This window comes from Meles meles, chromosome 4 (genome assembly GCF_922984935.1).
Source record: "Meles meles chromosome 4, mMelMel3.1 paternal haplotype, whole genome shotgun sequence".
NCBI lineage: Eukaryota > Metazoa > Chordata > Mammalia > Carnivora > Mustelidae > Meles > Meles meles.
Genome location: NC_060069.1, coordinates 149,732,478 through 149,756,589, shown reverse-complemented (window position 1 = coordinate 149,756,589; position 24,112 = coordinate 149,732,478). Strand labels below are relative to the sequence as shown.

At 40.2% G+C, this 24,112-nt stretch overlaps 1 protein-coding gene across 5 annotated transcripts in view; it reads left to right on the top strand.

Annotated features, from left to right (window-relative positions):
- Positions 1 to 24,112, top strand: part of GRIK1 (glutamate ionotropic receptor kainate type subunit 1) — a 389,893-nt gene that overhangs the window by 263,964 nt on the left and 101,817 nt on the right. For all 5 annotated transcript variants that reach the window (XM_046002599.1, XM_046002600.1, XM_046002596.1 and 2 more), the window contains exons 5-6: positions 17,048 to 17,101; positions 22,104 to 22,277. In XM_046002599.1, coding sequence (XP_045858555.1) covers positions 17,048 to 17,101; positions 22,104 to 22,277 — 228 coding nt within the window. The remainder of the gene's footprint in view (positions 1 to 17,047; positions 17,102 to 22,103; positions 22,278 to 24,112) is intronic.

Sequence of the window (24,112 nt, the reverse complement as noted above, 5' to 3'; positions counted from 1 at the left end):
GGGGTGAAGTTGGGGCGTGGATTTGTTCATATCTCTTTCTCAAAAATGCCATCTGGCTTCACTCAGTGCAGCGTGATGAAACTGCAGCAGTCAGGTTTAGGATGAGGATTACAGCTTTCAGAACACTTTTAAAGGATTCAGGGAGTTCAAAGAAGCCACCTGTTGGATAGAGTTGTAGATGTGGGGTCTTATGTATTGGGAGGTGTGTAGATCCTGTCAGCAGAGAAGGATGACATTTCAAGGCTATTAAACATCTTTTCTTTTACATCTCTTGAAAAGACTGAGCAGATTTCATTTACATAACACCTGACTTGTCCTAAATACATCTTCCTCATGGCAAGACCTCTTTTGTCAAACATGTAGGATTTTGAGCATAGTGAAAAGAGGACACAGGGACAACAAAGAAAAGATGCTTCTCTCTTCTGACACAGACAATGAGCTGCCACGCATTAATCTTGATGAATACTGTGGGTGGAAACACTTGAGAAATTGTGAAATCGTATGTAAATGAAAGATGTCAGTAATGTTAGGAATCATGATAACAACAGGGTAATCATTTCTGAGCACTTCGGCATATAGTACTGGTCTTATGCCCACAAAAGAAAATTCAGAATAAAGGAAGATAAAGCATAGACTAGTGGTCCTCAACCCAGAGTGATTTTGTACCTTCGGGGACTTTTGGCAATGTCTAGGCACATTTTTGGTTGTCATACTGGGGACAGTGACACTCCCCCGGCAACTAGTAATTAGAGGCCAGGGATGCTACTAAATATTCTATAATGCACAGGACATCCCCCACAACAAAGAACTGTTACCCTAAAATGCCAGTAGTGCTGGGGTTGAAAAACTGGGGCATAGATAAAGACAATGGAAAAGGCTAGCGAGATGCTTAAAATAGATGCATTAATAAAAGATCAAGGGATGAATTTGGAGAAACATGGGAAAAAATAGCTAGGTCATATTTACACCTTAATGGGTGTCTCTTTGTATTTAATTTAAGCAGTTACTGTAACTGCTTAACTGTTCTTATCTGAAATGACGAACCATTATTGTACTCCCCGGTTTAAAAGGTTTGGGAGGTGCTATGTGGTTGCCTGGAAATGGGCACTAATTTCACAAGGAGACCAACCCCTTTGCACAAATGTAGAGCTGTGGATTTCCAAATCGCTTGGGAGAGCTCTTAGAGCAGCCATCCCGCATGACTCGCCAGTGCTGGATCTCATACTTGAAGGGCATCTCTCCGGAGCCATTGAATTCAGAGTTGAGTCTTTAATTTCACCGAAAGTAGACAATCAGGAAAGTTGACTGGAGGTTTCTATTATCTCCTGGATGATTACACTAAAAATCTATTTCAGGTCATAGAAATATGACCTGAATTTTAAGTTGCAGTTGAAAACAATCTTAGAGTGACACCTGGGTAGCTCAGTTAGCTCAGTTGGCTAAGTGTCCGACTCTTGATGTCAGCTCAGGTCTGGATCTCAGGGTTGTGAATCCAAGCTCCCATTGAGCTCCATGCTGGGCATGGAGTCTACTTAAAAATATATATATCTTAGACATCATCAAGGCTAATCTTCTCACTTGAGAAGATCGAGAAACTGGAACTCAGCCTCCTCTATCCCACCCTGCACCTTATCCACTATGAAATGTTGCTTTTCCAGTTAGGAGGAGAGTATGTGTTCCTACTTCTAGGTACAGTTGCTAACAAACTTTCAGATATTATAATTATATAATAATTATATTAGGTTTGCTAACAAACCTTCAGATATTATAATTATAATGATCTCTCATTAAAGAAAGCAAGCATGTTGCAGTGATGTCCACAGCTCACTTTAAAGGTAAAATAAATACAATCAGTGCACTTTATCTTAAGGCTTCATTTGAGAATTTCAATACAGTTCATTAAAGTGTAATGGGGTGTGAACCAGAACTGAGGAAAACATCCAGATTTTATGTGTAGCCCTCAAAATGCTAAGAAGTATCTCTTCCCAGGAGCCTGTTATAACAGAGACGGGGGACCTCCATTACATTTAAGAGAATAACTTGCTGATGAGTCTTCTCCTGGTGAGATACCCATTTGGCTCACATAACTGGCTACCTCTCCCCTAAAGCACAGGCTTAGAATGGACAAGCCTGAGAAAGAGCTGCTAGAGTTTTTCCTCTATTTCAATAAATATGGATGTAATGTTCCTTTGACGCAACTGCCTCTTTCCTGGTAGCATAGCGATTACATCATTCAAAGGCCAATTTTTTTTAAGATTTTATTCATTTATTTGACAGAGAAAGAGATCATAAGTAGGCAGAGAGACAGGCGGGTGGGGGGGGGAGCAGGCTCCCTGCTGAGCAGAGAGCCTGATGAGGGGCTCGATCCATGGACCCTGGGATCACGACCTGAGCCGAAGGCAGAGGCTTTAACCCACTGAGCCACCCAGGTGCCCCAAAGACCAATTTTTTAAATAACAAACCAAAAAACCCTTCTTAGTGAAGCACACCCAAGAAGTGCCTGCTGGGGTAAAGAAGTGAGGGGTTAGTTCAGCTTTGTTCTAGTCGTTGACATCACCCTTTTGCCTCTGTCCTTGCCCTATCATATTTTATCTTGTGTTTACTCTTCCTCATCAGGTGCATGGTAAGATTGTTGTGAGGCATTGTGGAAAACTACTCAAGGCATGTTCATCCAACTTTTGTTGCAGACTACTGAGCTACAGATGTGGGGAGGGGGGAGGGGGGCTCCTGGTTGGTTTAACCAGGTTTAATCTGGACCTCCAAGAAGCTGTGTGGTTGGAAAGTGAGAATGAAGACCTCAGGACTTTGTATTAATGTCAAAATGAGGCCCAAGTGCTCCGTGTGATCCATCTTGACTTGACCCATTAGCTTTGGGCAACAACCTGTAGGCAACAACCCTTCTGTCTGCCAAGCATGTCCCTAGGGAAGCTGGAGAGTGCAGGAGTTCAAAGTCCTAATTCTGGCCACCATTCAACCAGTTTCTTCCTACCTCTTCTACTGAGGTGCAAATGATGGTCCTATATACTGTCTTATGCAGCCTCAAATAACCCCTGGGGTAAATTTGGTATTCTCAGTTCAGAGTTGAAGAAACTAAAGCTCAGATACATTAAGTGCCCCAACTAGGTCACTCTCTGATTGGCCCGGCTGCCTCATGGTCTGGAGACCACCTATTATCAGAGCCTGTGTGCCCACTGTACCATGAAGGACCCCCATTCAGAATGGATAAGCCATTCCATTTCAAAATAAGCTTCCAGAAATGTCTGGAGAAAACACAACCACCTCCTGCTGGTCTCCTTTAGAGGAAATTAATATTAATAGTTCCTGCTTTTTTGGTGACTAAAATCATTGCTGACAAAATTTTCTCTGCCAGGTCAACTTGGCTTTCTTCTCAAGTACATTTCCCATTATTTCCCTGCATTACTCTGCACCTTCATCATATTTTACTACTTTTTAATGATTCTTCAGGAAAAAAAAAGAAATCAAATGCACTTTAAAGAAGTTATCTGACATTTATCTAAAAGTAAAAATTGGGGAAAAGTCTATAGTTATTCTTGGGCATGCTAATCACTCCAGCAAAGTAATTATTTCTATTCATATTGAACAAGTGCTATATGATGAGAATCTGAAAAGTTATTTCCCAAAAATTAGTTAGAAATTCAAATGTCAAGACTTGATTAGGTTACAGAGGAACAGAGACTTCATATGAATGAACTGTCTTCTTGAATTTCTGTAGTCTGAGAGTGGCTCCAACAACCAGGAGCACACACAGGGGACCCATCCCGTTACTTGGTGTCCTCTTCTCTGCCTGTGCATCTGCCACCTCCCAGCTGGTGTCCTGCTGCTCCACGAGGATACTCCTCTCTCCAAACCTGTCTCCAATGTGGACACTCCCAGTTGTCTGCAACTCTTTGCTTTCACTTCCTCCACGTCCCACTCTCTTCCCACTGACTCTTCAGTGCCCACCTTATCTACCCCCTTGTTGGATTCTAAGTGTGATTCTATGAAGAGAGTGCTGATGGGAGGGAATTTAAAGATAAGGAACTAGATAAGAAGACTGTGTACTAACATGCCTAAAATGTGCCCAGTGCCATGCCTGGTGTTAAGAAACTATCTCCTTGGATCTACACAGTAATTTTTGGTATAATTAGTTTGATCCCTCTTTTGCACACAAAAATTGAAGTTCAGGGGTGCCTGGGTGGCTCAGTGGGTTAAAGCCTCTTCCTTCGGCTCAGATCATAATCCCAGGGTACTGGGATCGAGCCCCGCATCGGGCTCTCTGCTCAGCGGGGAGCCTGCTTCTCCCTCTTTCTCTGCCTGCCTGTCTGCCTACTTGTGATCTCTGTCTGTCAAATAAATAAATAAAATCTTTAAAAAAAATTGAAGCTCAAAGATAGTAATAATTTCATCTACCATGTGATGAGTATGTTCTTAATGCAAACATCCCAGCATTGATTCATTTGTTCTCCATATTCCCTACAACATTATAACCTCCAAGGAGATACAAACCTCTTTTGTCTTGTTCTCCCAAATCCCAAGAATGTACATTACTTGAAGCATAGCGCTCAATACTGCTCTGTTGAATATATAAAGGATAAGGGTGAATGAATGATCCAAGAACTATACTAAAAGCTCTTGATAAAAGCAATCTCCAAAATCACCTCCCTTCCATCTGACTTAGTGTACTATACTCTCAACTCTGCCAAGGCATTTGAACAAGTTGTTCTTCTATGCCTCGGTTTCCTCAAAGGAAGGTTTTATTCAACCCCCGAAATCCTATATTAAGAACTGTAAGGCATTTCAGCCTACGATTCCACTTCCTGAAAATAAATTTCCCTCTTCAGAGAAATGCATAGTCACTTTCAAATCCTGTAATAGGATTGAGAAAGCAAGTCACAATTTCAAGCAGGGTAGCCAGAATCCTAATGCTTCCCTGATGGAAAGGGAGGGAACACTGTGATACTCCATCCAGCAGGGAAGCTGCATCCCTGGGCCAAGTCCCTGAGCTGGAGAGCGGCCATATCAAGCATGAACATACTGTTTCTGACTCAGGAAACCTGCTCTCTTGTTTACATGAACAAGTGTGTCAGAAGAGAGACTTCTTTCCCCTCACAACACTTATAGCAATGAGTATGAAGCTATAATTGAGCCATTAGTCTCCATAAAACATTTTAGTACCAAAATATTTTGTGGAATTATATCACATTTTCTCCTGTCAACATTTGTGTGCTCTTGTTTTTATTTTTTTTCCTTTCTGTCAATTAGCATAACAAGACCAGGGAGAAAATTCTTTTTTTTTTTTTTTAAATGCCTGGCTTCCCTCTACTAGGACATTCAAGGGCAATGCTGATTAATCAAATAATTTTATGCACTGATTCTTTCCTCATAGAAGTTGAACCTATTGCCTGGGACTGGGACAAAGAGAGGTGGTTAGAAGGGGTTCATTTCATGTTTCCACAGGACAGAAGCACTGTCAGTCTTCACCTCTCAACACAGAAAACAGACAGTCAAGCAGTATAACTGTGATGTGCCAAGAGGTTATAAACCTATGTTTGGAACCCACACCCACTAAGTCAGATATGTAACCCCATCTCTAATCATACACACACAGAGTAGGCCAAAGACCTTAAGAACTACCTCTTATGGAACTCCCTGGGGGCCAGGCACCGTTGCTCAGAAGATAAAATGCATCATTCACTTAATTTTTATGAGAAAATTCTATACACAAGAAACTGACAGAGCTCAGAGAGCTTTTGTTACTTGCCCAAAGTCACAGAGCCAGCAGTGGCTAGGCTGGGAGGCTGGGATTCGAAACTTATCTCAGGATTTAAAAGGGAGGAAAAAAAAAAAATCCCAGTCTGCTGCTGTTATGTACACGAAGATCCCAACTGATTCTCTTCGCAGGGGACCATGGAACACATTCTAATTAGGCTCTGTACTCCTTTAATGCAGTGTTTCATTCTATTCTCCAATATCCCGTCATTTGTCTAGTTTACATAAGTCCTTAAGAAATATTGATTATATTGAAGCCAAGGAGAGAATGTAGTAGGGACACAGTAGAAAAATTCACTCTTTCATTTAACACATATTTGTTGAGCACTGATTGAAGGTGAGAAAGATACAATAAAAACAACAACAACATAAAATAAATTCCTGCCCCCTTGAGCAAAAAAAAAGAGCTTGAAAATTAAAGTCACAGAATGTGACTACCCAATGCCCACAGACTGGTGAAACACAGGGAAACTCATTTCTAAAGCAGGAAGGGACTGGGACGAGAGTCTTAGACTGAAGGTTGGTAGATCCAGTTGCAAATTCTGCTCTTGCCCTAATAGAATAAAATAATCGCCATTCATTGGGCACTCACTATATGCCAGAATATCCTACGCATTCCACTAGGATATCTTCATATCCTCTCAAAATATCTCATGTTACAGATGAGATAAATGAATTTCCAAGTCATCCACCTAATTAATGGCAGGGCTGGAATTTCAAGCCAGGGCTTAACGTGGCAATGACTTGAGTTTCTTAGATATTTTAAATATGCTGCTTTGAGCAAGACCATTGCTTCTTCAACACAGTCACTTCATCTGTAAAATAGGATTGTTGGATTCTAATCTTGCTAAGGTTCTCTTCTGCTCTGAGCTTCCATGCATATAAGTGATTAGGAATCCTCTTCCCAGTGTCCAAACATAAAGAATTTGCACATTACCTTGTACTTAGTAGGCTTTCAAAGAAATGAGGGAATAATTAAACAGTTCATTTTTTTTTTTTAAGTTCCTGGAGTCCTTTGGTAGTCTTTGAGACAATTAATTGATGGGAAGTTCATTACTTTGGCTGAATCCTGACAATGTAATAATGATGACTCTCAATTTATTCTAACTGATGATAATTTGTAGTATAGTATATAATTATTTTGGCAACACATTCTCAACCTAATTGTTTCTCTTAGGCTGATATTAAAATCCATTTACATTTCCTGAGCATAGAGTAAGTTTTGGTTGTAAGGAGCGGTTCATAGATATGAGTATGTTACTTAATATGCACACGAATTAATTGACCTCTGTGGATAACTAATAATGTAGTGAAGGAATTTGCAATGTGTCTATACTCTTAGTGCGCAGGATGCCCAATTGCATACTTGGAAAAACTTCCAAACAGTAGATTTGGAAAAGGGTGTAGATTTGTTCCTATCTGAATTGAGAAGTAATAAAAATCACATGTATGCCTCAGAAATACTCTAATGCTTAATTCCAGCTACATCAGAATTTGGTTGTAATAGGTGATAAGAGAAATTATCCTTGCAATAGAAGTGGGGGTAATTTAGAAGGAATCATGTAAATAATTTGAATATCTGATATCAAAGCATATCTTAAACATTTAGCAGGATTAGTGAACCTCAGCATTATTCAAAATTTGGGGGATGTTTATTCGCCTCCATGTGCCTTTTCCAGGAGAAAGCATCCATAGCTTTTATCAGATTCTCTAAGGAAGTCTAAGACTGAAGCAGGTTAAAAATCACTTTGCTATGTTAACCACATCAGCTTCTTCAACCCTTCATAAATGCAAGATTTTACCAAAAGAATCTTCCCACCCTATTTTTCCCATGACTGTTAGACAAATCCTTCTGCTTAAGGGTGACCACATAGGACGTAAATTTCACTATTTATTCAGCTAGCATATATTAGATGTTTTGTATGTGTTAAAGACTACGCCAAGGTAGGGGGAATAAAATATAATGAAAAACTCTAGTGTATTGGATGTGTTTATTTAACAGAGGACCTTGTGATTCATTATTTGCTACATCTGTAAAATGGGAATGTCATAGTACATATCTCACATTGTTCTGAGAGAAGTTAAATATGACAATGCCTATAAGGCATTAAGCCCACCACTGATGCATGAAATATTCCACATGTGAGAGATTACCATCAGCAATATCATTAGTGATATGTGCCTAGGCAAAACTACAAAACTAATACAGTGCTTCCCACTGCTAACCCTGTCACTGCATTACTTCTTAAACTTTGTAACAACAATGGTCCCCAAACCTCCTCTCGAGCCTAACTTTCCAAGCCTCCCTATTATACCTTGCTCGATGTCATTAAATCTCCAGACCCAATTTAACACACTACATTTTCTCCTCTACCTTTCTCCAGCCAGTTCTCCAGAACTACTTTCTCCTCCTGCCTCTGTTTTGGTGACCAAAAACACCAGCCAATTGTTCAATCCCGAAACCTAAGAGTTCACTTGACTCTACCTTATCCTTCCTATTTGTGAGTTACCAAATGTTGCAGCTTCTTCTTTCTGAATATGTTTCAGACTCAACCTCCTTTCTTCCATCTCTGTCATCATCTTTCTCCTATGCTATAGTTGATCGTCTGTCACAAGCCCCCACCTTTCTCCCCATCCAATATCCATGTAGTCTCAAAAGCTGTGTATTCCAAATAAAAAATGTGACCTCATTCTTCTCATTTGAAATTCTTGGGCCCTCAACCACCACGCCCGCATTGCCTTAAGGCACAACCTTGTACAGCTAGGTCCAACTCTCTAGACAGAAGGCTCCCTCAAAACTACATGGGCAGGGGCGCCTGGGTGGCTCAGTGGATTAAGCCTCTGCCTTCGGCTCAGGTCATGATCTCAGGGTCCTGGGATCGAGCCCCGCATCAGGCTCTCTGCTTCTGCTTCATGGGGAGCCTGCTTCCTCCTCTCTCTCTGCCTGCCTCTCTGCCTACTTGTGATCTCTCTCTGTCAAATAAATAAATAAAATCTTTAAAAAAAAAAAAAAAAAAACTACATGGGCAGCTTATCAAGTTCTCTTGGTTTGGGGGGTTCATTTTTTATGATAAAGCTCCAACTCCTGTGGTTCTAACTCTGGTTTCACCAAACAACCATCTGCTTTTATTTGGGTTCTCACTGAACAGAAGAACTTTTCACAAATTGTTGACTTTTCAGGACACCTGGGTGGCTCAGTCAGTTAAGCCTCTGCCTTCAGTTCAGGTCAAAATCCCAGGGTGCTGGGATTGAGCACTGCATTGACCTCCTTACTCATCAGGGAGCCTGCTTCTCCCTCTCCCTCTTCCTGCCACTCCCCCTGCTTGGCTCTCTCTCTCTGTTAAATAAATAAAATATTAAAAAAAATTATTGATATGTGCCTAGGCACATCTACCTCCTATAATCAATTAGTAAGTTAACATAGCACAAAGAATCCAGGATTGAAATCAAACATGGGTTCAACTGCTATAACTATGCCCTGTCTTTCAAATCTATAAATTGAAGAAAGCACCTTCTCCCCAGTAGTATAAATAAAACAAAACAAAACAAAACAACCCAAAACCAAAACCAAAACCTATGACAGTGGTGGGCATTTTGTAACACTCAGAAAACAGTCACTATTATCATTATTGTTATAGCTTAAAAATATAAGCTTGGTTAATATAAATAGTTGGTTCTCAGCTCTGCCTGCATGTGAGTATTACCTGGGGAGGTCTGAACACATACCAATGCCTAGAACATATCCAAGACCAAATAAATAAGAATATTTACAGATGGGGTAGAGGCATTGGTGTTTTTAAAAATACACTGAAAAACACTCATATAAATAGTTTCTAAACCTGATAGTTATTAAATAAATTGAGAAAAAGTCTGAAACCTGAAGAACAGGACCCAGATTCACAATGACTTCACTCGTCTATAGATATCTCATGAGACCAGCAAGATCACTATTTAATGGCTGCACGCCCATCTCTCCTTCAAATAGTTATCTTCAGGGTAACTGGAGATATAGGTTTTTGTTACCACCATTAGGAAAGTAGCTTGCTGCAAAAAGACTAAAATGTCTTCAACATCTTTATTTTGTTAATTTTCCAGGTTTGTTCAGTACTTTGTGTAGATTTGTTCAACACTTTGCTGTTCAAACTTTTCTTCCATTGTGCTCTTCTTTTTTTTTTTAAGATTTTTATTTATTTGACAGAGAGAAATCACAAGTAGGCAGAAAGAGAGGGGGAAGCAGGCTCCCCGCTGAGTAGAGAGCCTGATGCAGGGCTTGACCCAGAACCCAGGGATCATGACCTGAGCCGAAGGCAGAGGCTTTAACCCACTGAGCTACTGAGGCATCCCCTGTTGTTCTTTTTTTCTTTTTTTCTTTTTTTAATATTTATTTATTTAAGACAGAGAGAGAGAGATCACAAGTAGGCAGAGAGGCAGGCAGCGGCGGGGGGGCGGGGCGATCAGGCTCCCTGCTGAGCAGAGAGTCCGATGCGGGGCTCAATCCCAGGACCCTGAGATCATGACCTGAGCCGAAGGCAGAGGCTTAACCCACTGAGCCACTGAGGCATCCCGTGTTGTTCTTTTTTAAACATCAACTTCCCACCAGTGTTTCCTGGATGTTGCAGAGGGATTATTCTTTCTGTTCATGTAATCCTCCAAAATCTTTACTCTCTCCTTTTGGCTGGGTTGCCTGTTCCATTCTGCCAGGGGAAATCTTTTCTCCTGCTCTATTGTCAGCAGTCCATATCCCTTAAATATCATAATCTCTTCTGTTGTGCACCTAGGTGGTCAATCTGGCTCTTCTAGTAGGATGATGTCCCAGAGTGAAACTAAACCTCATTGGTTTTCATTCCATTTATTAATATCTATTAACATCAATTTCCCTTCTTCTCCTGGCCAAACTTCCTAGAGGGAGAACTTAAAAAAAATTAAAACTTAAAGATATTCCCAAATAGTATGGCCATTTCATCCATCAGCACTTTGTGGAAAACCCTTTGCTTTTCTTTCATTTCTCTTGGAGGCAGGAGGAAACTGGCCTGGGTTTGTCCATGGCATAGCACCACCTTCCAGAGGAAGGTAAAGCCCTAGACCCTCTTTGTGGGCGGCTCTTATCTGTACATATGCACATTGTTAGCATGTGTATGTGAATGGAGGGACACAGAAAAATTTAGAATGTTCTCAACTTCAAACACTTTTCTCCTTGACACATGCACTTGCTATTACTATACCAAAGCGGTGCTGTCTCAGGTGCTAGGATCACAAAAGATGAGCAGATGTGGTGCATTGCTTTCCTATTGCTGCTGTAAGAAATTTTCACAAATGTGATGACTTAAAACAATGCAAATATATTTTCTTATGGTTATCACAAGTCTAAAGTCAAGGTGTGGCCAGGGCTGCATTGTTTTTGAAGACTTTAGGGGAGAATTCAATTCCTTGCCTTTTCCAGCTGCTAAAGGCTATCCTCATTCCTTGGCTTGTGGCCTACCTCAATGGCCTTCCCACCTCCATCCACTTTTCTATCACCTTCTCCACCTTCTGATCCCCTGCTTCCGGCTTATAAGGATCCCTGTGATTATATTGGACCCACTTGGATAAGCCAGAGTAACCCCCTCCAAAATTAAAATCTTTAACTTTGTCACTTCTGCAAAGTTCTTTTTTCACATATAAAGTAACATTTTAATAGATTGTAGGAATTAGGATATGGACACTTCAATGGGACCATTATTTAGCCTACTCCGTAAAGAGTTCTATATACCTAGTGCTATTTTCTATGCATTCCATTGTTACCTTTGTAGATATAGGTTATGATCATTTATTTTGACATGAGTTGTTTTTTTTTTACAATGATAAAGACTGATCTCAAGGCCTACTTATACTTAGCTTGTTCTACTAAAAGTGTGTTGTCAAAGAAGCATCCTTCTCAAAAGGATAGTGTAGATGCAGCCTACAGTACCCCAGTTGGCAGGTGAGAAAGAACTACACCCTAACTCTCAAACCTTCTTCTTAAAATCACTGCTCTGAAACCTGATGCCATTCAACTGATTTCCTAAAGATTATTCTTATGTAGAAATAACCTTATTTCTATCTTGGGTTAAAACCATTATTTTAGCCACATTGCATGTCATACATTTGGAAGTTTGTTCAGTTGAAATTATTGACTAAAAACCATGTCTAATGGCTGAGAATTTATCCTGATATTGAGAAGGCTATAAAAGGAGCAATACTCTTTAGGTTAGCCAATATAAACTTCTAAGACACCTATTTTTCAATGGAAAGAAGCAGTAATAAAAACCTTTATAAATATTACAAGAATACTCAAAAATTGCTCAGGCGCACTCCAGTTTCCATTTTAAGTTTCTGCTATTATGATAGCAGCGGATGCCAATTATTTGTGACATACGGCTTGCCCTTAGTAATGGATGCTGAGAATTTGCAGAGGATTATTTTGTTACTGCCTTGATAGCACTGCATTGCCTTCTGAAAAGTGGTCACGTTGAAATATGGTGCAGGCTACTCGAGATACCAGGACATGTTATTGGAAGACTTTTACCTAAAGACTTTCTAGGTATCTTATAGGCCAACTATGTCACCAACCACAGAAGTTACAACCCACAAACTATGTTGGTCATCTTCATCTGGACTTGAATGAGGGCTCTCGAGACAAACTAAAACATGATCTTTGTGCTGCTCAGGTGTTACGTGATAACCCATCTAAATCCAAGAGATAGTCTTTGCCGAGAATAAAAGGACTACGCCAAGGAAAGTCAATGGTGCTGTTAACAAGGTCATGAGTGTTCTGTTATAAAAGCTCCAGAGAGCAGATGGGCTGAGGTGGGGCCACCCTTGTTAATGAGCAATAACTATGTATCAGGGTATAATGATAACAGTGGGACCATTAGAATTATCCTTTGGAGAGTCAACTGCCCATGAGTTTTATTTTATCTTCTGGTGATTCATTTTAACTACAAAAGGAAGAAAATGGTAATTATTTTCAAGCCACTGAAACAACAGAATAGTCACGTGGCACTTCCAATATAGTAGAATCCAGAGAAACTCTTCCAATAGGTATGAGTCATCCTTCCTCTTGCTGGTCTAAGGAATATGTTTTCTAGATAACATGGACTATCATACATAGACAAAGTATTAAGACTTTTAGTCTTTTGGTATTTTTCTCTGTGTTAATTGGGGTTCTCCAGAGAAAAAGAGCCAATAGGAGATAGATGTGAAAAGATGTATTATGAATAGGTTCACCTGATCTGGAGGCTGAGAAGGCCCACAATCTGCCATCCACGCACTGGAGACCCAGTAAAGCTGTGGTGTAATTCCTGTTGGAGTCTGGAGGCCTGAGAACCAGAAGAGCCAATGGTGAAAATCCTAGTCCAAGAGCAGGAGAAAAGCAAAGTTCCAGCTCAGTCAGGCAGTAAAAAACGATGCATTCCTCCTTCTTTTGTTCTATTCAGGGTCTCAGTGGACTGGATGGTACCCACTACATTGTGGGGGATGGGGGGTTCATCTGCTTTATCTCATCTGGAAACACACTCACAGACACACCCAGAAATAGTGTTTAATCTAGGAACCCATTGGTCTGGTCAAGTTGACACATGAAATTAACCATCATAGTTTCTTTCGAATTTTTATAACTGATTCTGCAGGAACATACAGTATGATTAACTCTGAATATTATTCTGTTGGAAGCCTAACCTAACCCAGCTATGTGAGACCTGAATAGTCCATCCCTCTTTATGTGAAAAAGATCTTTCAGCTTCTCCCAACCATGATAATTTATTATGTGCTATTTATTTATTACACAAGGAATTAACTCAGCCTAGAAAATACATTTGAAACAAGTGGTAAATACTTTTTTTTTAAAGGAGAAGAATTGGAAAGAAGGAGGAAATTAGATAAGAAAGACAAAGCTGAATGGTACTAGCACACATAAAATATATACCTTGTATTTCTACTTGTTGCTAAAGGAGAAACCACAATTTCACCCTCAACTCCCCAGCATTCAAAACAAAGTCATAAAAAAACAAGAGTACTTATATGCTTTGCAATACTCATGAAACAGGAAATTTTATTTACTCAGAACAGAAACAGCTTGCTATGGCCCTCATAACTTCGTTAGTCACCTTTCAGGGTGAAATCTCTAGAGGGTGACCTATGTCAGTATCTTTCCTCCCTCCATGGCCAAAACCAGCACATGGCCCCACCCAAGAGGGCCCACCCAAGAGGGCAGGAAATGCAATCCTGCCATTTGTCTTTCCAGCTGGGAAATTGGCAATGGCACAAATTATGTCCAAACTATGGGTCTTCTGAAATCAAGAAGAATAGTACATACTCATTCTATCCCTCTTATAATGTTATTGAAAGGACTGGATTTTTTACTGTCTATCAATCTAAGTCAATGATATGATGTAAAGAGTTATTTAATAAGAATAATTCTGTTAAGAAAAAACCATTATTTTTTTAAGAAAAAAACATTATTAAAACAACATATTAGTGGAAGCAATGAAGGACATATTGATATGTCATCAATATCAATACTATTGAACAGCCACATTTATTACACATTAGTGTGTGTGATGTGTTGTGTTTTATGCTGTTAAAAATGATTTAAAGATAGCCAAAACTAGTTTCTGGCAACACTGTCTTGGTAAAGTATACATTGCCTAGGTCAGCACCGCTTGCCTACTCTGGCAGACAAGCACACTATCAAAATTCAAAGAGGGTAGTTTTTCTAAGGAAAAAATGAGTTTTGCAAAGATTAGAAAACTCCCCATATCATGACTATACTTTTTTATTTGAAAAACTGACATTTATCTTGATGTGACATTTTCTTAATCCCTTAATGACTTTTAGTTGAAATACCAATGTGCAGAGAGAAAATCGTCATGTGAATGCAATACTTTTATTTATAAAGTATGCTACTATTAAATGACAGAGCTGCTGGTCCAGACCAGTCCACAGACTCTCACGTGGACAGTTGTTTAAAAAGCACACTTTTGGTGCTACTGGCTTTATTCTTACCCAGAAGCTTTTCATTCACCTATGTCCTAGAGAGTCCACAAAGGTGGCAGGTGAATGATTCATGACTATACCTATTTCTTAATTCCCATTTCTAGGATGTTCAGGGGAAGAACCAGGAGGCACTGACTGAGGCACTAGGTAGGAAAAGCCAAGAACAGAGATTTTTCTAGTATGCTAAATGATAAACATACTCGGATGACCCAAGGGTTCTTTCTGCATTAAAAGTAACACTGTTATGCTGTAAATAAGCAAATAAAAATAAATAAATTAATTATAAAAAAAAAAAAAGTAAACCTGCTAGCTGAATCTTCACTGCCTCTTCATAACTTTTTTCTAGAATTAAATAAGCGGTATAGCAAATGAATACTTGCCTTGAGGAATTAAAAAATAACAAGAAGGATTAGTTGAATGGTTGTTTCAAAAGGGAGGGGGGAATGCCTATGCCGTCAACTGGTAACTAAATGTCAAAAGTCAGCCCACGTACGAAGCTAAAAATTCAGGTGCCTTTTTGTTTCTTTTTCAGTTTCAGAAACAATATTTTGAATCTCAGTGTCCAGCTCTGTATCTTGACATAAAACTTGTCCCATCCTCTCTGAAGAGGTAGTCTTGGCTGCAATTACACTATCTAACGACCAAAGTGAAAAATTGGATTCCTGACTGACCCCGGCAGGTTAGCTCTTTATGCTCCAATGATATAAGAGACCAGCTAACAAGACCTCACCATGCATGGCTTTAAACGTTATTGATGGCCCTAAAGCAATTCTACCCTTTTTAAAATTCTTTTGTGCGCCTGGTCTTGTTATCACCATAGGAGTGACTTACACACGGTGGGCTCATGATTCAGAGAATTTCTTGCCATTTGTCTTACCTTCATGACATTACAATTTCACTAAATATTCCTCTGGTCTCTACATTAGCAAACGGGGCAAAAGAAGTGCAGCACTGGTGTGTTCCTGCTGTCAACAGATACCCTCTTCATTCTTTATCCCTTCTCATGTAAAATCATTCAAGTTTACATATCTAGGGCACTTTCTAGGACCTCTGATAACAGGGGTTGCCTTTCCTGAGATCTTTTCAATCTCTCTCTTCTGTTGAAGTTGATGTGAATGGACATGTTTTCCATGGAGCAGCGTTTTTCAACCACTGCTGTGACATACAGAAACCCAGGCTCTGCCCTGGAGAATTCCAGTTTGGGATGTCTCTGTGATGGAGTCTAAGAATATCTCCTTTTAAAACCTCCAAAGGGGATTCTCATTTGCCTTTAGAGCTTATCAGAGTTGTGAGGGTAACGCCTTGGAAACTTGATTTCTGAGACTTCGCCATACATTTCTATACAAATATCAAGAAACGGCACCCAAATGGTCCTTTGCTGACCTCCCCCCAACCAAGGATGGGGATACTCTTGATTTAGAAGACATAGAAACCTTCCCTCATCTCCAAATCATTTGCAACTGTTTCTTTTCGATGGACACCATTTCCAGGAATCTAAAAGCAGGATCACATTCTAATAAACTTACTCTACCTAGAACCCTTGTCCTTTCTCTCACCTCTTTTCCCCATCCCTACCAGGTAAAAACAATACACAGAATGTCTAGTCCAGAACTGTCAAGGTCCCAAGCAGGTAACTGAGGATCCAAATTAAGAGGCAGTGTGACATTTGTACAAACTAGTCCCCATCCTTCCATCTAGAAACAAATTCTCTTTTCCCCTACTACTGTGGGATAAAATGTGAAAGCAGTAGAAAGGCTTCAGAGATATGCATATGTATAAACCCTCATTTAAATATATCTACATACCAGTATTGCAATTCAACATTTAATGAGTTCTCCGAGGCAGTGTGATAAGTATTAAAGCTAAGGAGATCAATAAAATATCTAAGCATGGGGTTACTAAGACACTTAGGCAATAAGGACAGCAAAACACTGTTATTAAGGTCTGATCCAAATATTAAATTAGTTGCACATAAACTATTTTTAATTTTTTAAAATTTAAATTAGACCTACCACTTCAGTGAAGATTGAATGAACATAGTCCAATGAAAGAACACTGGATGGAGGTTAATGGCCTGAGTTCTCAGCAGCCCATATCAGCTCCCTATCAGCCACTGATCTGTCTCAGGTTTCTGATCTGCTGAATCTGTGGATTTCCAAAGCCCCTTCCTGCTCTGTGTCCTCAAGATATTGCAATTGCCCCGCTAATGATCTATTTCTTATTGTAATTCTGTTTCTGATTCTTTCCCCTGAATTCTTTTTTGCAGATTCTGTTCATGGGCATGATGACTGAGTACTATCACTACTTTTTCACAACCCTGGTAAGCACTTTTGGTAGAAATGTATTCCATGCAATATAGGAAATGTCTCCAGTTATTTCAGGAGTCAGCCCCACCGGTGTCAGAGGCAGGATATTGTCATGGAGATTCATCTTCCTTTCTTAAAAATCCTGTAAATCCAGAAATGCTGAACAGCAGGTTCTCTCTTATTTTTTTTTCTTTCTTTCTTTACTTTTTTTTAACTAGCATCAGTGTATGTGCATCTGGAAAGGGATTTAAATGATACTTTGATTAAATAGAAGCTGTCAAAGTGCAAACTACTCATAAAGAAGAATCACCTACATTTTTTATATACATTAGAAGGCACACTAAAGTGTATCTCAGCTTTTTTGATTTTATATGATTTACCTGCCTGTGTCCAGTAGATAGCTGGTTAGCCGGGGTCACCGACCAGGTGTTTTGAAGATCATCAAGAAAAGGAGCATGGGAGATGCTTTGCACAGCGAACATTTTTCACCATTAAAAAAAAAAAAGAATCATGGTTCTGAACCTAAGAAATTCAGAAGAGACTATAATACCCTAAATTTTGAGATTTTCATATCAAGGAAGAATGATTTAGGGTATTTAACATATCAAAATGATGTGATAACTCTCATTCAGTTTTAAAAATCAGACACACACAGACTTCACTTTCTCATAGGAGAAGAAAACACATAACCAACCTTTTTTTTTTCTTAAAGATTTTATTTATTTACCTGACACAGAGAGAGAGAGATCACAAGTAGGCAGAGAGGTAGGCAGAGAGGGAGGGGGAAGCAGGGTCCCTGCTGATCAGAGAACCCAATGCGGAGCTGGATCCCAGGACCCTGAGAGCATGACCTGAGCCAAAGGCAGAGGCTTAACCCACTGAGCCATCCAGGTGCCCCTAATTTTTTTTAGATTTTTTTTTAAATGTATTGTCTGACAGAGAGAGCCATGGCGAGAGAGGGATCACAAGCAGGGGCAGTGGGAGAGGGAGAAGCAGGCTTCCCATTGAGCAGAGAGCCTGATGCATGGCTCCATCCGAGTACCCTGGGATCATGACCTGAGCTGAAGGCAGATGCTTAACTACTGAGCCACCCAGGTGCCCCTCATAACCAATCTTCTTTGCTAATCTGTAATGGTGTGTTGACTGCAATCTACCTAGGTTCTGGGAAATTTCCTAAGAGTTTATTTTACGAAATAAAACTGGCAAGGTAGGGGCACCTGGGTGGCTCAGTGGGTTAAAGCCTCTGCCTTCGACTCAGGTCATGATCCCAGGGTCCTGGAATGGAGCCCTGCATCGGGCTGTCTGCTCAGCAGGGAGCCTGCTTCCTCCTCTCTCTCTCTGCCTGCCTCTCTGCCTACTTGTGATCTCTGTCTGTCAAATAAATAAATAAAATCTTTAAAAAAAAAAAAAACTGGAAAGGTAAGCTGGTAAGTAAGGGAAATAAAATAATTTGGAACAAGAACCAGGCAGCTGTCCTTGAATACACACTACTGATGGAAGCAGTGAATTCCACTCCTCACTCAAGTATCTCTGGGACCATGAGACCAATGTTCCAGGGCAGGTGCCAAAATCATCACTGTTCCAGAGCTTGGGGTAAGGGAATGGGATGCAGGGCAGAAAAATCTTAAACTAAAGTTTCCATGATCTTCCCTCCCTCACTGATATCCTAATCAGGGCTTCTGTAAGAACAGTTGAAGAAACCCTTGAGAACTTAAAAGCATCTTACTTAGGTCACAAATACAGCCCTTCCTCCATCACCATGAACACCTGGGTTCTGCTCAAGACAGCATGGACACCTGCCTCAGAACTTTCTATCATCCCACTGTGCACACTCCTAAGAGCTGGTTGTGTTGAGATTTGAGGCAATGAAACCTAAAAAGCCTGGTCTTCACAGAGACCCTTCGGAACAAACAACTTGCCCTCACAGTCTTGCTTTTTTCATCCTTCACTGACAAGCAGATGTTACAGACCAGACCCTGGACTTCCCATATTCTATATTGCATAAGAAGCTCAATTTGTGGGCCAACCTAATTTTGTACCTGTGTATTGTATTGTATTTATTTTAGCGTACCTCATTAAGTACGGTGGAGTCCGTAAGGGGTTCCATATGCATCCTGGAATTTTCTGACTTCTTGTAGTTTAAGCAACTTCCCTTCCATTCATTGAGGGTGCTAAAGGAAATCATTCCTTTAAGGGTCTTATTCTTTAAATTTGCTTCCTTAAGCATTTTCCTTGGGTTTTGGCTGCATTCTGCCATGCTTTTTATATTCTTACCATTCTTGCCCATGAGTATTGACAAAACTTAAAGAAGAAAGAAAGTTATGTAGTACAAGGTGGGGGGGGAATAGAACAATTTAGAAGGCAGAACTCTTTTCTAATACTGAGCCAGAAGCACAGATCTTCCCTCTTAAAGCTTTATAGTCTAATCCAATGTTATCTTGGGAAAGAATAGCAGTGTAAAGAATTATTCAAAAGAACAAATCTGTGCATATCTTCTACAAATACAGATCATGGGGTGTTTCTGAAGCTACTTCTCTTTAGGAACCACAGCCACCCCTGTTCATGTACTATCTTGCCTTGTACTTCCATAAAACAGTTACACTGTTCGCAAATTTTTATGGAAGTTTTTCTCCTTTTATTCCCATTAAATGTTATTTTGAAAGTTTGGTTTATTTTAAATGTGAAATATTTTTAATGACCTATGTTAGAGTGAAACCTTTCTTCACCAGAAGAAAGTTGAAATTTTTATATCATTTAAAATATGAATCAGCGAAGGCAAGTTGCTTAAGCATCTTAAGCTTAAGCCTTTGACTCAGGTCAGGATCCCCAGGTCCTGAGTCCCTCTCTGCTCAATGGGAGTCTGCTTCTCTCTCTCCCTCTGTCCCTAACCCCCTCATCCCCTCTCCCCTGCTCATGCTCTCTCTCACTTTCAAATAAATAAATACAATCTTTGACAAAATAAATATAAATGAGCATAAGCCTCTGGATTATACTCAGCCTCATCTGTAATGGAAAATGCAAGTAGGTTAAACTTCTCTTCCTGAAACATTACCTGAAGGGGAATTAGTTCTACAGTCATGATACTCATGTTCACACAACTCTAAGCTCCAGTTTATTCCTTGAAGAGAACACTTCACTTTTTTTAAAATTTTTTTATTAACATATAATGTATTATTAGCCCCAGGGGTACAGGTCTGTGAATCGTCAGGTTTACACACTTCACAGCACTCACCATAGCACATACCCTTCCCAATGTCCATAACCCCACCACCCTCTCCCTACCTGCCTCCCCTGGCAACCCTCAGTTTGTTTTGTGAGATTAAGGGTCTCTTATGGTTTGTCTCCCTCCCAATCCCATCTTGTTTCATTTATTCTTTTCCTGCCCCCTGAAGCCCCCCACATTGCATCTCCACTTCCTCATATCAGGGAGATCATATGATAGTGGTCTTTCTCCAATTGACTTATTTCACTAAGCATAATACCCTCTAGTTTCATCCACGTCTTCGCGAATGGCAAGATTTCATTTCTTTTTTTTTTTTTTCATTTTATTTATTTTTTCAGTGTAACAGTATTCATTCTTTTTGCACAACACCCAGTGCTCCATGCAAAACGTGCCCTCCCCATTACCCACCACCTGTTCCCCCAACCTCCCACCCCTGACCCTTCAAAACCCTCAGGTTGTTTTTCAGAGTACATAGTCTCTTATGGTTCGCCTCCCCTCCCCAATGTCCATAGCCTGCTCCCCCTCTCCCAATCCCACCTCCCCCCAGCAACCCCCAGTTTGTTTTGTGAGATTAAGAGTCATTTATGGTTTGTCTCCCTCCCAATCCCATCTTGTTTCATTTACTCTTCTCCTATCCCCCTACCCCCCCATGTTGCTTCTCCATGTCCTCATATCAGGGAGATCATATGATAGTTGTCTTTCTCCGATTGACTTATTTCACTAAGCATGATACGCTCTAGTTCCATCCACGTCGTCGCAAATGGCATGATTTCATTTCTTTTGATGGCTGCATAGTATTCCATTGTGTATATATACCACATCTTCTTTATCCATTCATGATTTCATTTCTTTTGATGGCTGCATAGTATTCCATTGTATATATATACCACTTCTTCTTTGTCCATTCATCTGTTGATGGACATCTAGGTTCTTTCCATAGTTTGACTATTGTGGACATTGATGCAATAAACATATTGGTGCACGTGCCCTTTCAGATCACTATGTTTGTGTCTTTAGGGTAAATACCCAGTAGTGCAACTGCTGGGTCATAGGGTAGCTCTATTTTCAACTTTCTGAGGAACATCCATGCTGTTTTCCAGAGTGGCTGCACCAGCTTGCATTCCCACCAACAGTGTAGGAGGGAGAACCCTTCACTTCTTATTCAGAGCTTCTGTCCAGTGAATGTTTTTCATGCCCTCATTGTATGGGGCATGGGCCAATGAGCCAGGGAATCGTATTTTTTTCCTCCTGGAAGTGATCTTCTTATCACATGCAGGGGCAAGTTCCAAATTTCATCTCCTTTACAAGATCTGAGGCAGCAAGAATTGATGGAGAGGAGCGGTACTGCGGCTGACAAGTGGGTCATCCATGGACCACTCACATCACCACTGAGAACTTCAGAGTCTTCATCTATAAAATAAATCCCTCACAACTTACCACTCCCTTACAACTCTCCCAAACACTATATTCTAAAAACAACTATAACCTCTCAGCATACTCTAACCTGTTCCCAAGGACATACTCATTATCGACAGCCAAATTCCTCTTCTTGATTCATCCAAATTCTAATAGTATTGCAAAAAATAGAGGAAAAATGAAAATTCTCACTGCCTTAGAGTTTCTCAATCAGTGTGCAAGGGAAGAACAGTGGGAAGTGTTCTTTCATGAAGCAGTGTGAGGACAGCTGCCATTTTAGTGTTAATCTACCTGTTGCTTCTGCAATCATTATTTTGTTTTACACAAAGAGTATTGAAAATGTTAACTCTACTTTTATCATTTTTAATACTGCACAGGACTTATTTGCTTTAGATCTGGAACTCTATAGGTACAGTGGTGTAAACATGACTGGGTTTCGGCTGCTTAATATTGACAACCCTCATGTGTCCTCCATCATTGAGAAGTGGTCCATGGAGAGACTACAGGCACCCCCCAGGCCAGAGACTGGCCTCTTGGATGGCATGATGACAGTAAGTAGACTTAAAATCATTTGTGATGATTTTTTTTAATTCCTTAGGGTTTAGGGTAAGAATCGCATATGCCTTCTACAGTGTGAGTAAAAGTATTGTAACCTGGGCCTTGACTTGAATGAGAGAAGAAGAAGTAAAGTTTTTAGGTGATTTGAAAGCCTATGCAGGGCTACTACCAAAAACTTCTATTTTCAGCTTTCTGACCGTATGTGCCTCTGACCAAAATAAATAAATAAATAAAAAGTTAACAGGAGTAGCCATCACCGTCAGCCAAATGGAGACAAAGCAGAAACCAAAACAAGGGTAAGCGGAGAGAGTTTTAGGCCTGGAAGTGTGGCCCTGAGAAGGGGGGTAGGGAACGAAGAGGAGCAAGCTGCTTACAAAGGTGACACAGAACCATGCTGCCCCCCTCATTTCTGCCGCCTCTCAACAAGTGGTGCACACATGGACAAACGCCAGATTCACAGACGTCGGTGTGTTCACATTCCTCCTGCCTGGGTATGTACAGGAAAACCTTTGCAGACATTGACAGTGATTCACACCAGCCATATGTCACTCTTGAAGCAGATGCCAGGCCCACCTCCTGACAAGGGAGAGGTACTCCGCTGAACAGATAAATTGCAAACTGCCTCATCAGAGAGCTTCTCGCTAGCATCATTTGTATTTCATTGTCAAATGCACCTCCCCTAGCTTTATTTCTCTAATGAAGCTCCCTGCGTGATGAAGAAAAGAGCAGGAAATTTCTTTTTTTAAAAAGCTTTCTATGTAGGAGTCATGTAATCTAAAGGGAAAGATACTGAGAATGTGGGCAGGTAATAGCATTTGAAATTGGCATAGTATTTCATTCTTGTTCCCATCATAGGGAGAAGCACTCTTGCTTTTAAGATACAATTTACCAATAACTGAAAGGTATCATCTTGTGGAGAAATGAACTTGGGATTTCTTTTCTTTTTCTACCATTTTTTTTATGAGAAGCAAATGAATAGAAAAAAATAAATGCATGAATGAAGTAGTTCAGGATGATTCCATGTTCAAGCTCCCTGACTGTTTTTCAAACTTGAAATAACTCTTAAAGTGTACAAAGTGCTCTGAGAGATAATGATGGAAAGCATTTTGATACAAATGAGCCTTGGGTGATTTGAAATATTGCTTTGAATAGGAACAAATAAAGAATATCCTAGGGAAATAGCAGACCCTCTGAAAGGGCAGGGGGCAAGCTAGAGAGAGAAAGAGAAAAAAAAATCAGAGACAGAAAGTTATGCTGGTATACTGGTTTTTCTCTTCTTCCTCTTGAATTTGGTAATTCCAGTGAGTGCAAATATGTCTCAAGCCCTCTGCCCACCCATCTTGCGTCCCAGTGAGATTTCTGTCAGGCTGAGATCTCTAGTAATGGTTACCTGCTCTTGGTATATACCACTAAAAAAGTTAAGAGTTTGGAGCTGTGTTAACACAGATTATCGATTCATGCCAAACATTAAATATTCATCCTAGGTATGGCTTAACTTACAAAAAAAAAAAAAAGCATCTGTTACATTCAGTTATACGGAGCTGACAGGACAGTTTGTACATATTCACGGAGAGGAGGAAAATCACTGAGAAAGGATAGGGTCACACAAGTCACACCAACTCAGGCCAGGCAAGGGGTGCTGCTACTCCCCCAGGACTGTTGTTGATGGCTTGAGCAAATGGCAGTTCTACGGGCAGGAAGCATGGAGGAGCCAAGTCCCAATGGATGGAAGGGGTCCTATTTAGTCTAAAGTTTACTACCGTCTTCTTACCTAAGAATAGGATTTCTAGGCTTTGTCATTGCTCTTGTTATTATAAACTAAAGAAAA